The following is a 15,402-nucleotide window of genomic DNA, read 5'->3' on the forward strand; positions in this document are numbered from 1 at the left end:
CCGAGTCACCAAGAAACCTCTCAAACAGAAATATAAGAAAGTGTGACAAAACTGAATTATTCTATTCTTCTACAGATTGTCCTGATGTGAATGCTGACTTTCAGATGGTATTTGGCTACTGCTCAAATACCAACCCAAGCCAAAGCTAGCCACATGAAGATATGCAAATAGCAAGCAAGAAGCAAGTTGAGAAGTATGGAAACAAATCAATGAATCAGGCTTTGGACACTATCTTTTTGTAGTATGCAAATAGCTTTACCTCAAATCAAAACTGGAAATGAGGTTTTTTAAAATGTGAATTTCCCACCAGCTATGTTTGTAAATTAATTTACAGACCACTTCCTCATTATATTCAAATAATCAAATCTGCACATGGCATGTAAAATATTTATGGTATGTAAAGTATTCTAATGATCAGAAGTTCCTTTTTCATGTTGTAACTGCTCACTGTATGTCTTGCTCCTTAGAAAATGTGTCACATCTAAGTATATCCTTAAAAAACAGCTGCCTGTAGAGATTTACAAATTCACTTATATTCTCTGCATTCCCTACAGTCTGCTAGAACTTGATGCTTTCTCCTTTTGTGCTTTTTTCTGTCAGTTTTCCGATCTTTTACAGCAGTTGCTGTCATAATTATTCTCTTACACTTATTTAACTCAGTACTATATAAAGCTGTTTAGGACAAATTGCATACCTATCAGGTTTTCAAGTGCCAAGTATATTCTGCTGTAAAAGTAATGACAGTCATTTCAATGTACAATGGCAAGTCTGAAGAATCTCTGAGAGAACTGAAGCTTGTTCAAGGAAATATCTATTGTAATAGTCTAAATAGTAATAGTTTAAAATGTAGAAGGATGATTTACTCCATTGTGACATTTGTTGTAGAACATTAGGCTTGACATGAAATTCTGAATTGTTACGAGGATGAGTACAAGCAGAACTGTAGTACTTAATTGTTAAGCAAGCTGTCAGCTGATCTGGAAGAGTCTTGGCCTAAGCAAAGAAACTGAGGAAATCCACAAATTGTATATCTGTCTAACACAAATAATGGCAAAACAGAGTCATGAAATACTACTTTCCCCTGGGGAGGTGAGGTTTGGAAAACTGCCCCTTCTCAATTAGTCCATTTCCTTGTAAAACTGGAACAAGTTAGAATTTCAGGTTCCTGCATTCATATCTGCTCACAAACATTTTCTTTCAAGGCTGAATTGACATGGCTAAATAGCTGAAACTGGAGGGTTCCTCAGCACTTACTGTTTCTTACATAAAGAAGGCAGAAGCCTTTGAAGAATCTGTGAGACTTTTGTATAAGTTTTTTCCACTGGTGTTGACTTAGAGCACCCAAGCAGGCACTGAAGATTGTGTAAAGATTGAAAGGAAACACCCCGAAGTTCTCTCTTTCTTTCCCTCAGCTCCCATGAGCCAAATACTAAGTTTGTCAAGTACTTAGTAATTCCTGAGGCAAATCTGTTGACTATTGACTCTGATTCATGTTCATAAAGAGATTTAGCTGGGCAAGTTGAAGCCAGATATCTATCCAGCCCTTAGGTTACTGTCAGTAGTTGAACGGGCCATGCATCTGTTTCTCAAACACCGCAGTTTATAAACTAGCACAGGAACATAAACTGAAATTTGGCATTAATTTATGACAGTCCAACAAATTCCATCTGTGACTATGAATCATAGACAAACAAAACAAACCAGATTAAGACCTAAGATTTTACTTTAATATCGAAAGGGAAAAGGCTACTTCTGATACTCCTCTCATAAAAAAGTGATATTATCTAATATAAAGGTGATATTGCTATGAATAGTGATGCGTGAAAAATTATAGTGTTAGCTGAAAAGAGTTCGTGTATATCCTACATAGAGACCACTCCATAGAAAGGCTGAAGTTGCCAAATCATGGATTCTATTACTTACAAGATAAATATTCCATGATGAAACCCCAAGTGAATTTAGCCACTAATTTTAGTGGAACAAGCGCTTTTGCAAAGATTTTACTCTTTGAATGCAAATGCCAGTAATTAAAAAATAAACATTTTGAATTAAAAAGTCTAAATCATTATGTAAACCAAGACAAATTCAGAGGTTGTTTAATAAGAGAATGGAGACATTTAGTGAATTAAATGAACATTCACTCATTTTTAATTATTAGGAATTACAACAGGTGACTTAAGGGAAACTCATCCTTTCCATGAAATTCATCCATAGGTACTGAAAAAACAAGTTAGCTGCAAACCAGCTGAAACACAGAAAGCAAGAAAAGAAGAAAGTGGAAAAAATTAATGGAGAATAACAAAATGGAAACTAGATTTACATCACATATGTAAGCTCAGTAGAATTTTACTACTGGAAAGATTGACTAGGATGGGATTTAAAAGCTTTGTGCAGTATGCAATATTACATTGGAGTGGCTCAGCTGGGAAGATTTCTTGGTAGTATATTTCACCAGAAAATGAGATGCATTTTTCTCCCCCTCAGAGAAACAATGCTAAGAGGACATGGTTGCATTGAGAAACAGGATATTATTAAGTTCTCTGCAAGTCAAGTATAGGAAGTCCAAATTGCAAAAACCTGATTCTGTCTGGGCATAAACTCTTTTTTTTTTTTTTTTTAAAGCAGGACAGCAGTTATTAATGAACAGAAGAAACAGGAAAAATAATTGCTTTGCATTAACTGCAAACTAAGCTGCAGAAGTTCACATTTTCTATCTTACGAAGTCACTTCCCATAGGCAATTGCCCTAATAGTATAGCTTGAATCTATTGTATTTCACTTGAACAGTAAGTCAGTAAATGAGCTTCAGAGAGAAATTATCTTTAACTATATAAGCTTCTCCACTTTTTAAATCCAGAGATTGTACTGTTACAGTACCATCTTTGATACTGCCCCTGCAAAGAGGTCTGAAGTAGTAGGTGAAAAGTTTGATGTCAAACCCAGTATTTCTTTTATATATATATATATATATATATATATATATTTTTTTTTTTAAACAAGACAAATGCTTTTCAGTATTTGATTTAGTCAACCAATTACATTTGATTGTTCATGCACAAGTAGTTACAGAAAAAAAAATATGTATTGATGACGTCAAGGTTGGAGGCAGCCTGAGCTGAAGTGATCATGCACTGGTGGTGTTCACAGTCCTGAGGGATATGGATCAGGTAAAGAGCAAAGTCAGGACCCTGAATTTTAGGAAAGCAAAATTCCATCTGTTCAAGGAGTTAGTCAGTAGGACTCCCTCGGAAACTGCCCTCAGGCACAAGTGAGCAAAACAGATCTGGCAGATCTTTCAAGGACACATTCCACAGAGCCCAAGAGCTCTCGATCTTCAGGTGTAAGAAATCAGGAAAGGAAGGCAAGAGACTGGTATGGATTGTCAAACTAAAGGGCAAGAAGGCACAGACAGTGAAAGAGGGACAGGTGTCCTGGGAAGAGTATAGCAACACTGCCCAGTTTTGTAGGATTGGGGTCATGAGGGCCAAGGCACAGCTGGAGCTGAATGTGGCAAGGGATGAAAAGAATAATAAGGACTTCTACAGGTATGGCATCCAGAAAAGGAAGGTCAAAGAAAGTGTACACCCTGTGATGAACAAGACTGGAAAACTGGTAACAATGGATGAGAAGGCTGAGGTGTTCAACAGCTGTTTTGCCTCAGTCTTCACTGACAATCTCTCTTCCCACACCTCTCAAGTGGATGGACCACAAGACAGGGACTGGAGGAGAAAAATCCCTCCCACCATAAGAGAAGATCAGGTTTGTGACCACCTGAGGAACCTGAACATAGGACCGGATGAGATGAGGGAATTGGCTGATGTAGTTGCCAAGCCACTCTCCATGATATCTGAAAAGTCATGGCAGTCAAATGAAGTCCCTGGCACCTGGAAAAAGGGAAACATCACACCCATTTTTAAAAAGGATAGAAAGGAGGACCCTGGGAACTACCGACCTGTCAGCTTCACCTCTGTGCCTGAGGAGATCATGGAACAGATCATCCCAGCATCTATGCTAAGGCACATGGAGGACAGGAAAGTGATTCGAGACAGACAGCATGGCTTCACCAATGCACCAAATCATGCCTGACCAAGTGGCCTTCTGCGATGGAGTGACAAGTGAAGAGTTACAGATGTCATCTATCTGGACTTCTGTAAGGCCTTTGACATGGTCCCCTACAGCATCCTACTCTCTAAATTAGAGAGATATGGATTTAATGGGTAGACTGTTCAGTGTATGAGGAATTGGTTGGATGGTCACATTCAGAGGGTAGGGGTCAATGACTCAATGTCCAGATGGAGATTGGTGACAAGTGGTGTTCCTTGGGGGTCCATACTGGGACCAGTACTGTTTAGTATCTTCATCAGTGACATAGACAGTGGGAGCCAGGGCACCCTCAGCAAGTTTGAAGACAACACCAGGCTGTGTGGTGCAGTTGACACGCTGGAGGGAAGGGATGACATCCAGAGGAACCTGGACAAGCTTGAGAAGTGGGCTTGTGTGAACCTCATGAGGTTCAACAAGACCAAGTGCAAGGTCCTGCACATTGGTCAGAGCAACCCCCAGTATCAGTACATGCTGGGGGATGAAGAGATTGAGAGCAGCCCTGCTGAGAAGGACTTGGCCGTACTGGTGGATGAAAAGCTGGAGATGAGCTGGCAACATGCACTCACAGCCCAGGAGGCCAACCATACCCTGGGCTGCATCAAAAGAAGTGTGGCCAAGGGAGGTGATTCTGCCCCTCTACTCTGCTCTTGTGAGACTCCACCTGGAGTACTTTTTCCAGCTCTGGAGTCCTCAGGACAGGAATGACATGGACCTGTTAGAGTGGGTCCAGAGGAGGGCCACAAAAATGCTCAGAGAGATGGAGCATCTCTGCTATGAGGAAAGGCTGAGAGAGTTGGGGTTGTTCAGCCTGGAGAAGAGAAGGCTCAGAGAGACCTTATTGTGGCCTTTCAGTACTTAAAGGGGCTTATAAGAAAGATGGGCACAAACTTTTTAGCAGGTCCTGTTGCAATAGGACAAGTGGTAATGCTTTTAAACTAAAAGAGGGTGGATTTAGGCTAGATATAAGGAAGAAAATTTTTATTGTGAGGGTGGTGAAACACTGGAACATGTTGCCCAGAGAAATTGTGGATGCCCCCTTCCTGGAAACATTCAAGATCAGGTTGGACGGGGCTCTGAGCAACCTGATCTAGTTGAAGATGTCCCTTCTCATTGCAGGGGGTTGGACTAGATGACCTTTAAATGTCCCTTCCAACCTAAACTATTCTATGATTCTATGATAATTAGCAAGCCAAGAAAATCTACCCAAAATACCCAAAGGAAAAAATAAGGCAGCTAAAAATAAGTCATTTGTGAACTGAATACTGTTTGTGGTATGACAGAAGTGGTTATGCAACTATAAACAAAATTATTAACATGAGAGGCCTACATATAAAGGGAAGTTATGGTAACCTTTAAACATGTGGTGTCCACACACTTCTTCCTGTGCAATTTGAACACTGGCTGGATAACAGATCTTTTGTGTAACTGGTAGTTCAAAAGCTGTATTCCAAATTACAGACTGGACTTGATATAAATCCATTCTAATGAACTCAGTAAACTTACAGCTATAGGCATCTTTGCTAAAAATGACTGCAAATAGCAGGGGAAAAGTCTTGCTCCAGGGTGTCAACATTCATGTACACACTGATTTCAGCAATCAGCTGATGCATATTAGAGAGGGGTTACCTAAGGCATTAGTCTGAATCTTTCTGTCCTTTAGGGAAAGCAAATCTGGCATCAGACTTTGTGGGTTCTGCCCATCTCTATTATAAGTTCTGAAACCAGAAGGAAATACCAGTTTGATTTATAGTAATAACAAACAGAGAAAATATGGAATAATTATGGAGGAAATGCAGGGCATGGCTCAAAACTGTATTGCTTCCATTATCATACTGTGACCATGAAGTGTTTTCTTCAATAGACAGCAATGCCATAAATTATTGCAGTGTAATCATTTATGCAGTGATGATGCCGTGATGTGGCATCATCTGATATACTGATCAGAAGAAAGGCATTACTAAGCATCCAGTTTACACGGATAAATTCTTACATACATCTAATAATACCCTGGCAATTTGTGTCCCTGTGGCTAAGTTATAGACCCAGGTAGAAAGTTAACCAGTTCAGAAAAGTGTTAAATATCAAGATCTTGAATTATTCACAGAGATGTGGAGATAATTTCTTGCCTCAGTTTTACTGACATAAATAAGACTCAGTGACCCTAGAAGCAATGTCTTTCATGCTTATTAAGTGGGGAAATTGTGTTATTAAGAAAGCAGAAGAAAGTAGGAGAAACCTGGAGAGAAAACACCAGGACAAAAAAAAAAAAAAAAAAAAAAAAAAAGGAAAAAGAAGGCATCTCCAATCTTAAAACCTTGTATTTCTCTTGCAGTATGAGGAGGGTTAACATTTGAAAAACTGACACTGAAACAGTACTCTTATCCAGTCAACACGGACAAGTGTTGGTGGTTTAATTTCTGAGATGTTTAAAATCTGCTTTATGAAAATTAACGTTTTCACTGTTTTGCCATTCTCACTGTCTTCACTGGAAGATTTTGAAGTGTTTTGCCAGCATTAATAATAAATGTGGAAGAGCAAAGTATTATTTCTGGTTTTGAGTGCAAAACTGGCAGAGAGAAGCTAAAATCACTTGGCAAACAATTAGGAACAACAGACAACAGCATATGTTAAACATCTCCTAGCTTACTCTCCAACTTGGTGCTGAAGCCAGTAAAGCATTTTTGACAATGGAAATTGCAGTAATTGATTCAATCACATGGATCTTACTTCTTCTAGATAATTCGTGATTATGAATGCTATTACCACACTGCTTCATCATGGCTATAAAGATAAGATGAATAAAAACAGAGGAAATATGCACTAACATTCATCATGCCACTTTCATATTCTATCCCGACTTTTATTCTGTCACCACTCAGTGCCTTCTGAATATGAAATATCCCCAGTAAAAAAAGGTGAAGTTTTTGTGCCAAGTTCTCAATAGAAGCCTGGGATGTCTGGTGTAAAATTATGCATTCCTACCCAGACTCATAATGACCTCTCAGATCTCTGCCTCTAGCTGTACCTTACTGGGATACTTACCTCTGTTTTAGAAGCTGGTTGTTGTCTTCAATGGTTATACTGTCTGCATGGTCCCTCTTGAAAACTTCAAAAGCTTCTTGATATCCAAGTGACATCTTTCCTCCTGCCCCAAGAAAAAAAAAAAGGGAACTACTTCAGAGACATCAAAAGACAGACATTTTGCATTTAAACAACTCCTATTTAGACAAACATAGCAAGCCAGCCTAAGGGTTTTAAAGCACCCAGAAGACTTAAGTTCAGTGTTCCACCAGTGGAAAAGCATTTTTGACAAAAGGTTTGTCTTTTCTGACAAATTAATTTAGTGTCACTTCTCTAAAGTCTGAATGTTTGAGATGTATAATTTCTCAAGGCAACTTAAAACATGCATAAGTAAAACCAAACTTTGACAATTTAGAATATGTGAAAAATTCTTAAGTGTGAGCCTGAGGTATTTTTACAACAATAAACTGCAATTTGCTTTTGTATTTCTTTTGTCCCTGTTTCAGACTGGCCCCTAAGCATACCTTTAATATTTTCAGTATTCCTGGAAGAAAAAAATTCAGACTTCTTTTACTTATGTATTAATGAATGCTTTTCATCCCCTTTTAAATGAAGCAGATATTCTACCTATAAAAATGGTTGTTTCTTGCCTTTTATGTTTTTAACCTGGTGTTTGTTTCCTTTTGTGCACTAGAAGGTCAAGAGCTATTTGGCCTTCAAATTTTTTAAAAAATCACTACAAAAATTATTACAGTCTGTATTATTTATCAGTTCTCACTGCTAGATGATCTACAGATCCAAATAAGAAATCATGCATCTGTATTATCATTAAGAAAAAAATTCAAAAGCTTAAGGATAATGAAAGATTACACCAGCAGCTGTGTTATCACAAGTACACATGTGTCAATAAATAAGCAAGGAGAAAGGATGAGACTTACACTTAAATAAATTACAGTAATGAAGAGAGTTCAGGAGCAGAAAGGGGGAGGAAACTCACACTCAAACTGTGTGAAAATGCAAAATAGCTCCACCATCAACCTGATGGTTGCAACATAAACCTCAAAATTATACTCCTTAAATTGGAATTTGATTCTCCTTAGGTATTTTTCCCTCTAGAGTCTTCCTTCTGTCCTACTCACAAGCCTTTTTTCCTGCTTCAGATCTATTGAGATCCCCAAATCCATTGTGCACAAGATCTATAAAGCTTCCTGGGAGTTCTGCTGCACAAGAGTTTTCTATAAATTTTGTGGCAATAGACCAGCATTACCAATAACACATGTATGCCTGTATGCCAGCTATTTTCCAAGCTACCTGCTTTGCAATTTTGGGGTGAGTGGGGATGAAATATTAACAAAACATCCCTAAACAGGTTGGGATATGCAATACTGGGGATGCTACACCTTAGTGGGGTCTAGCTCCATAAGCTGCATTTTATAGTCACTCCAAATATGTTCTGCTGCCCCTCATCATACTTATAATACCAGGACTACTCCCCACTGATTTCAGTAACATTTCTGTGGTGTAGAGATACTGTTTACAGTGAAGGCTAGTAACAAAAACTAGCACTCAGGGTTCAATAATCAGTAAAAGTTTAAAAAACTTTATTCAAAATACAGTAGAAAAATTTGCCCTCTGCTTCAGTCAAAAGAATCAGCACATCTGTTACTAATTTAAAAATTTTGAGTTGAAAATAGAACCACCAGGAATGTTTGAATGGCAAAGCATACAGAAACGCTCCACCCTTTTTGAATAAGAAAATCAAAGAAAGATACAGTGCAGTCTTTACTGCTGTGTGATCCAAAGGAGCAAGAGGGTTTAGGAAAACATACTTTTCTGTGATGATGATCTGAGAATATAACGTTCATGTTTCACGTTTGCCTTGAAGAAAGACAGGCAGCTTCGCAAGCAAAATTTTATAGCACATTCATCCCATCACTAGTACTAATTTTAATATGCAGCCTGAATTGACCCTCTAGAATTGCTTTTGTTGCAGAAAAAGTTTGTATTAAGTGCAGAAAGACTGGATGAAATTCATGGCTGAGCCTAAAATAAGCAATGAAATGCCCTTACTCGTATGTAACACTGCAATGTAAAGTATTTAACCCTTCTGGCAATGTGCTGCCTTTGAGAGTAAAAACAGCAGAACTAAGTTGGGAAAACAAAACTATTACAGTGATTATTGCTTCAGTCTGTCAGAAATGCATCAACCAAAATTAAAGGTAATCCGATAATCATTTTCCAGTGTTATATTAAGAGACTGCAGATTTGTATAGCCAAAGAAAGCACACAAAAATAGATCCCCATAACTCTTGAGAGGGGAAAATTTTCTGGTTTTTACCGTCTATTTTAAGAAAATACAGAAATATATGAAGTAGTAAACAATCACATTCTGAAAATGGTATCTACGGAAAAGAGTTTAAGCAGGACCATCAAGATTGTGCCTCAGCACAATATGAGCATAAAACAGCTACAGAAAAATGTTGCAGCCTGTGGGTAACGACAGAGATATTTAGGAGGACAATAAGAGAATACAGCAATGTTAATACTAGTAAAAGACTGCAAGAAACATTGGAAGCTTGATGGAGTGGTTGTGTTTTAATGAAGATTATTCCTTCTTCATGGTCGATGTTGTATCTTCAATCATACTGTTTGAATTTCCTTAAATAAACTATAATTTCATGAAGTAGCTTCACCTTCTTTCAAATGGCCTTTGAGTACAAAGGTGCACTAACATTATTGGCATGATGTTTCTCCTGGACCCAAGTCAAACAAATAAGTTATATGTTCTTTTAAAACAATATATACATGATATGAATAAAAGCAGAGTTGAGAGAAGAAACCATTGATGGTAACACATTTTTGGCAAGGTAGTCAAACAGTTCAGCTAAAACTGTTAGACTTGTATAAAACAATTTATTTTACTCTTACAGGTCAAACAATTTCTCCTTTCCTTCTTTAATACCGTGGCATAGTGTTGCAAAATAAATATTTGAAAATGCTTATCTAAGGATGAATCATCATATCCTACAGGATGAGAATCAGGAAACACATGTCATCAAGTCATTACAATGTGAACTGGAATAATCATTACTATAAAAATAATTCAGATCATTGGAAAAAGCATAACATTTTCTTGCAATCACATTCATGAAACCCCAGTTGACACAGTTGCATTAAAAAGTGATAAATTTTGCATCAATTTAATTGCAATTACACCTTTCCTGTTAGGTTGTGTAAATTGGCTTTAATATTAAAACACTCACAAATATGCCCAAATCACAATGTGACATTTACAACAAACCCATCATTATTTACAGAAAATTCAAACACCTTAGATTTTGAGAAAATTCATGTTTGATCCACATCCTGAATTTGAATGTTTAAGAATGTTTTCACTGAAGGCTTGATTTCAGCCTGTACTCCTCTTCAGTGCACTCCACCAACTTTCACATTAAACAGAAAGTTTTGGTTCAGTAGGCTCCTCCTGTAAAATGTGCAAGTTACAGCTGTCCCACTGAACCTGGGTAAGTCAGAAAGCAGAATGACAACAATAGCTCACAAGCTCTGAACTAGATGAAGATCTGAAATGACCAAGAAATAGAAAACTTGCTGTAGTATTGATAATGGGCTAAACTCTTGAAATCAGTAATAATTCAAAATATACTGAACAAAAATGCAATAAGGCTGTTGGATGTGGCTGTTCATGAGGTGACATGTAAACGTGACAGTGATTTCAAGACTCAGTCGTACGCCTAGAGCAGGTAGAAGCCTGCATATCAGCAAAGCCCCTGGCAGACATTATGCACCCTATTCTATCACTAATTCAGAGATCATTTATTCTATGCTATTACATATACAAATGCTATTTACAGCCATCATAAACAACTGTTTAGTGCCTCACAAACTTTAATTAGGAAAATAAGTTAAAGAAACATGCAGGGTATATATGTGGCTGGATGATCAACTGCCAGCAGAGAAATTATAGGGCTGAATGCTATTTTAAATTAAGTAGTATCCACTGGGATTACTCAAGGACTATATCTGAGTAGGTAAGAGCATGCAAGTGTATAAACTTAGAACTTATTTTGTTGCCACGAGTGATCAAACATGGTTACATATTTAAATGACCGCACTGATTTTTAAATGTATCCAACACCCACAAATCCCATTGCAGCTGGCTTTAGTGATCCCAGTTTATAAATACCAGACAAATTTTAAGGACTTCATTTTAGTGATTTTTCATAAAGATTTCAAGAGTGCTCATACAGGAAATGGCACTTCCAGAGTACTGAATCCGCTCACCTTCTTTTGTTTTGTTTTGTTTTGTTTTGTTTTGTTTGTATGTTTATTGAAAAAGGGCTTATTGCTGAGAGGGAGAAGACCTTCATAAAGTTTAATGCATGAAACCCACAGAAAACATTTACATCGTTCTTCAGTTAAGTCTGAAAAATCTGTCAAACAATAGCATGAAATTGATAGCTTCTATGTTAGAAACCAGAATCACGGTGTCTCCTCACAACCCCACCTTGTAACCAGATTTAGGTCCTGGTATGAGTGCTCCAAGGGGGTTCCAGCAGCCCTCATGCCAGAAGCCTCCAGTTTAACCTGCAAAAAGAATTGGAAACAACTCTCCAGGAGAGAAGAATTAAGGTTGCAAGTTGAGCTGTTCTGAGGGAGGAACATTAAGACTGTTAACAAAAGCAAACTCTTGGGAATAGCTGTTCAGACCATGTATTCTGATGAGAAAGGCATCTGTCCACATATTTGCCCACATATCTGTTTTGCAGAAATCACATTTTCACAGTAGAAGACTTTGTCTTTCCATTCCTACTAAGTGCTCTATCGGACAAGAATTATCAACACTTCCACTGAAATCAATAGGAGCAAAAAGTCGCCTCAGCTCAAGGAAAGCTCTCATTCAGGTGAGGGTTGTCTGAAGAGTTTCAGGATGGCAGCTACTTTGAAATGTGAGTCTTCATGCTTACAAAGACTATCAGCCTGTTCCTGCTACTATGTATTTCCACTTCTTATCAAATACAAACACAGGATCTATGGACACTTCTGAATGAAACTAAAGACAAACTATTTGGTAAGTCTTTGTAATAGAACTAAGGTATTAGAATTGTTTGCGTTTAAGCATAATTCATTACTTCTTTACCAGGATCCCTCAAGATATCACAGCCATCTGTTCAGAATGGAAAAAAATAGATGTAATGGAGTTTGGGAATAATGAATCAACAAAGAATGAATACTTAAAAAGAGGAAAACAAACCCAAAACCAATATACAACAAATACTTCCCCACTGTAAAGTTCAGCTAAATTCTTCATGAAAAGCATGTGTATTACATATGGCTACCTTCATTAGACAGCAATTCAAAAATGGGAAAGACATAAAACAAGGTTGCTCATGGTACCCCTGCAGTGTTGAACTGCAAAACATAGTCTTTGGGAAAGTTAAAAGCCTCAAAGGAAAACCAGAATATTCAGACTCAGTGAACTAAATAAAACATTGGCATAATTTAATTTCTCTGGCTCTGGAGTTCCTTTGTTTATTTACAGAGGAGGAAGAGGGTAAAATGAAGTTTCTTGAAATTATATTTATTGTGGTACTGAACATTGATCTAGGCAGGTTGAAGTGCACTCCACAAGTGAACATTTCTACTGCTCAAACCCTTGAGTTAATTGGTGCTTGGGTCATTTACCTAGGCATCATTTTATCCACATAAAATTACTTGACTGACAAGACATACTATTCTGTATATGCTGAAAAAATTTACAAACAGAAGTTACCATTAAATTAAACACTGCAAATCCCTAACAGCCAAGAACAAACTTATACAGGAGTATGTCAGACACAAATCAAAGACAAGTACCATTTCTACTGCAATGAATATTGTTAGAGGATATGTGATCACTAAAAATGGGATTGTTTTAAGATTATTAAAATAAAAGAACAAACATGAAATATTACATACAATGCCAAGTTTGTAAAAGTCAATTTTTATAAAGTTCAACTGGAATGCTTCCAAAAAAAAAAAGCCCAACCACCAAGCACTTACAAGAATACCATTAGGAACAGGTTTTTACATTTATTAATATTCCTCTGCAGGAGTAGTAAGGCAAATATTGAACTGCATTTCAAAAACAAAGGTTAAATGAAGTATAAATTTGATTTAAAACAAGACAAAATTGACTATTTTAAGATTGTCCAAGACTGCCAAACAACAACAACAAAACTCCAAATGGGTTATGATAGCTGAATTTAATCATGTCGACTTTCTTAGTTTTCATTATTTTAAGAAATCTCAGGTAACAAAAAATATTTTTCATATTAACCCAGCTGTATGTTTTTAATAGTTCTACTTTTGCAACAAAAGCCACTTGACCCTTAATGCCTAATGATAGTCAGAAATGCAATTTTAGGCTCCATACTGACATGTGGCAAGCCTCATACCAGATTGAACCTTAGAGTGATCTCAGTGCAAAAAGATTGAAACTATTGAAATCTCTTTCTCTAATTTTCCTCTTCCGGAAAACTAGTGTACTACTTTGTCTACCTATCAAATGTTGCAAATCACAAAGCTATTAAATGGGAATTCCCTATTATATGGGAATTAAATGATAAAAGAAAACTGTTAATAGCAACTTAATACACAATCATCACCTTCACCTGATAGAGCACGTATTTTAGACTCAGTTAACAGGACCATTTTGGTCTGATTCTGTTTCTTCTAGTTACGGATTCTAGTAATTTCTCAGATTACATAGCATGGCTTCAAGATGCTGTGGAATATCTGCACAAGCATTAATGATTTACAGTGTGACTACTTTTATGTTACCTAGTTATACTTTTATATTTTCTTTAAAGAGAGAATGGGTAGCAGTTATCAAATTCAAAGTGGGAGGAGTGAGGGCACAGTTAGAGACTACTTAGCAGAAACAAATGTTTGCAGATATCAGCAGTGAGGAATGAAGTAGTGTATCTATTCATACAGCCAAGTTTTTCTGATATTCTGATATCAATATTATTACAGAAATATTTTACATTTCATGTATGACATTGTATGTCTCAAGAGAGGAAAAAACCCAACTCAGCCACCATTTGCAACCATTTACTTCCTTAAAGCTGCCTGTGAGATCATATTTGATTGTATAATACATACACACATTGAAAGTCCTTAATTAGTAGGTACAAAGAGCCTGAAATGAAGCATGGTAAGCTTGGCAGAAGCTGAGGGGGTGGATACAAAGGAAATTATGAAGTCAAACCCACAAGAACTTTAGGAGACACACCCAACAGTGATGCCACTTCTAAATTAATGATTCACTTCTACTTATGCCAGAATCACACATTTCAGATAACTTCTCATAAAACATGGCATATATCTTATACTACATTGTGCATTTTACAGTAAACACTGGATATAGACTGTGCATTTCCCGCTCTTTGTAGGAATCTAAATCTATTCCCTTCAACAGTTGATTTAGTTGTAAAAATTTTACTAAATATAAGAAAGGGCCAATACATTAGACACTCGAGTTATCTATCAACTTTAAATTAGACTACTGTGTTTAACAATTCAGTTAAGACCAAGTAATAGCGAATGTATTTTGACATCCTTTATGTATTTGCCATTTGCAGTAGCAACATTTGCTGCTTCTGTTTTAGACCTGAAAAAGGGCTTTGATGTTCAAAACCTTGTCTGCCTTTTTTGACTAGATCAACATGTATAAAATAAGATAGAATACTCTCAAATAAATTTACCTCATTTATGTGTTCTGTGCTGTCCTGAGTGATAGATATGGTATTTAATTTCTCCTTTTCCATATATCTTTCTCAGTTTTAGAAAAATGACTTTGAATGGTGGGATGAGAATATTTTAAGAGCTCTGCCAAATGGCAGCCTACATCAATGGAGCCATGACAGCTTGGATCAAATGCAAATGAAGTTTTTTGTTAGGGACATCTGTAGAGATCTGCATATATTTTTGGTGCCTGGAGAATCGTCTCCACCACCAATCTTGCCAGTAACACCATAAACCACAAAAGAGGCATATTTCATTTTCAGAGCAGTTTAGCAGAGGAAAAAATGACTTGTTATAAACATCAATCTGGTTTTGGAAACTTACTGTACTTTTAATTTCCTATTACATTTTAGCTTTACTCTTTATTAAAATACTGAAGTTTTCTGAAATAGAAGTCTGTATGCACTACAACTTAGGTAGAAAAGAAAAAAAAAATGCCTGTAGTGGTTACACCAACAGTTAGTACGAGCTT

At 36.9% G+C, this 15,402-nt stretch overlaps 1 protein-coding gene across 1 annotated transcript in view; it reads right to left on the bottom strand.

The window, feature by feature from the left end:
* KIF6 (kinesin family member 6) overlaps positions 1–15,402 on the bottom strand; it is a 173,181-nt gene that overhangs the window by 52,710 nt on the left and 105,069 nt on the right. Inside the window, 1 exon segment of the mRNA XM_074925875.1 lies at positions 7,146–7,240. Coding sequence (XP_074781976.1) covers positions 7,146–7,240 — 95 coding nt within the window.

Source organism: Athene noctua, chromosome 1 (assembly GCF_965140245.1).
Source record: "Athene noctua chromosome 1, bAthNoc1.hap1.1, whole genome shotgun sequence".
NCBI lineage: Eukaryota > Metazoa > Chordata > Aves > Strigiformes > Strigidae > Athene > Athene noctua.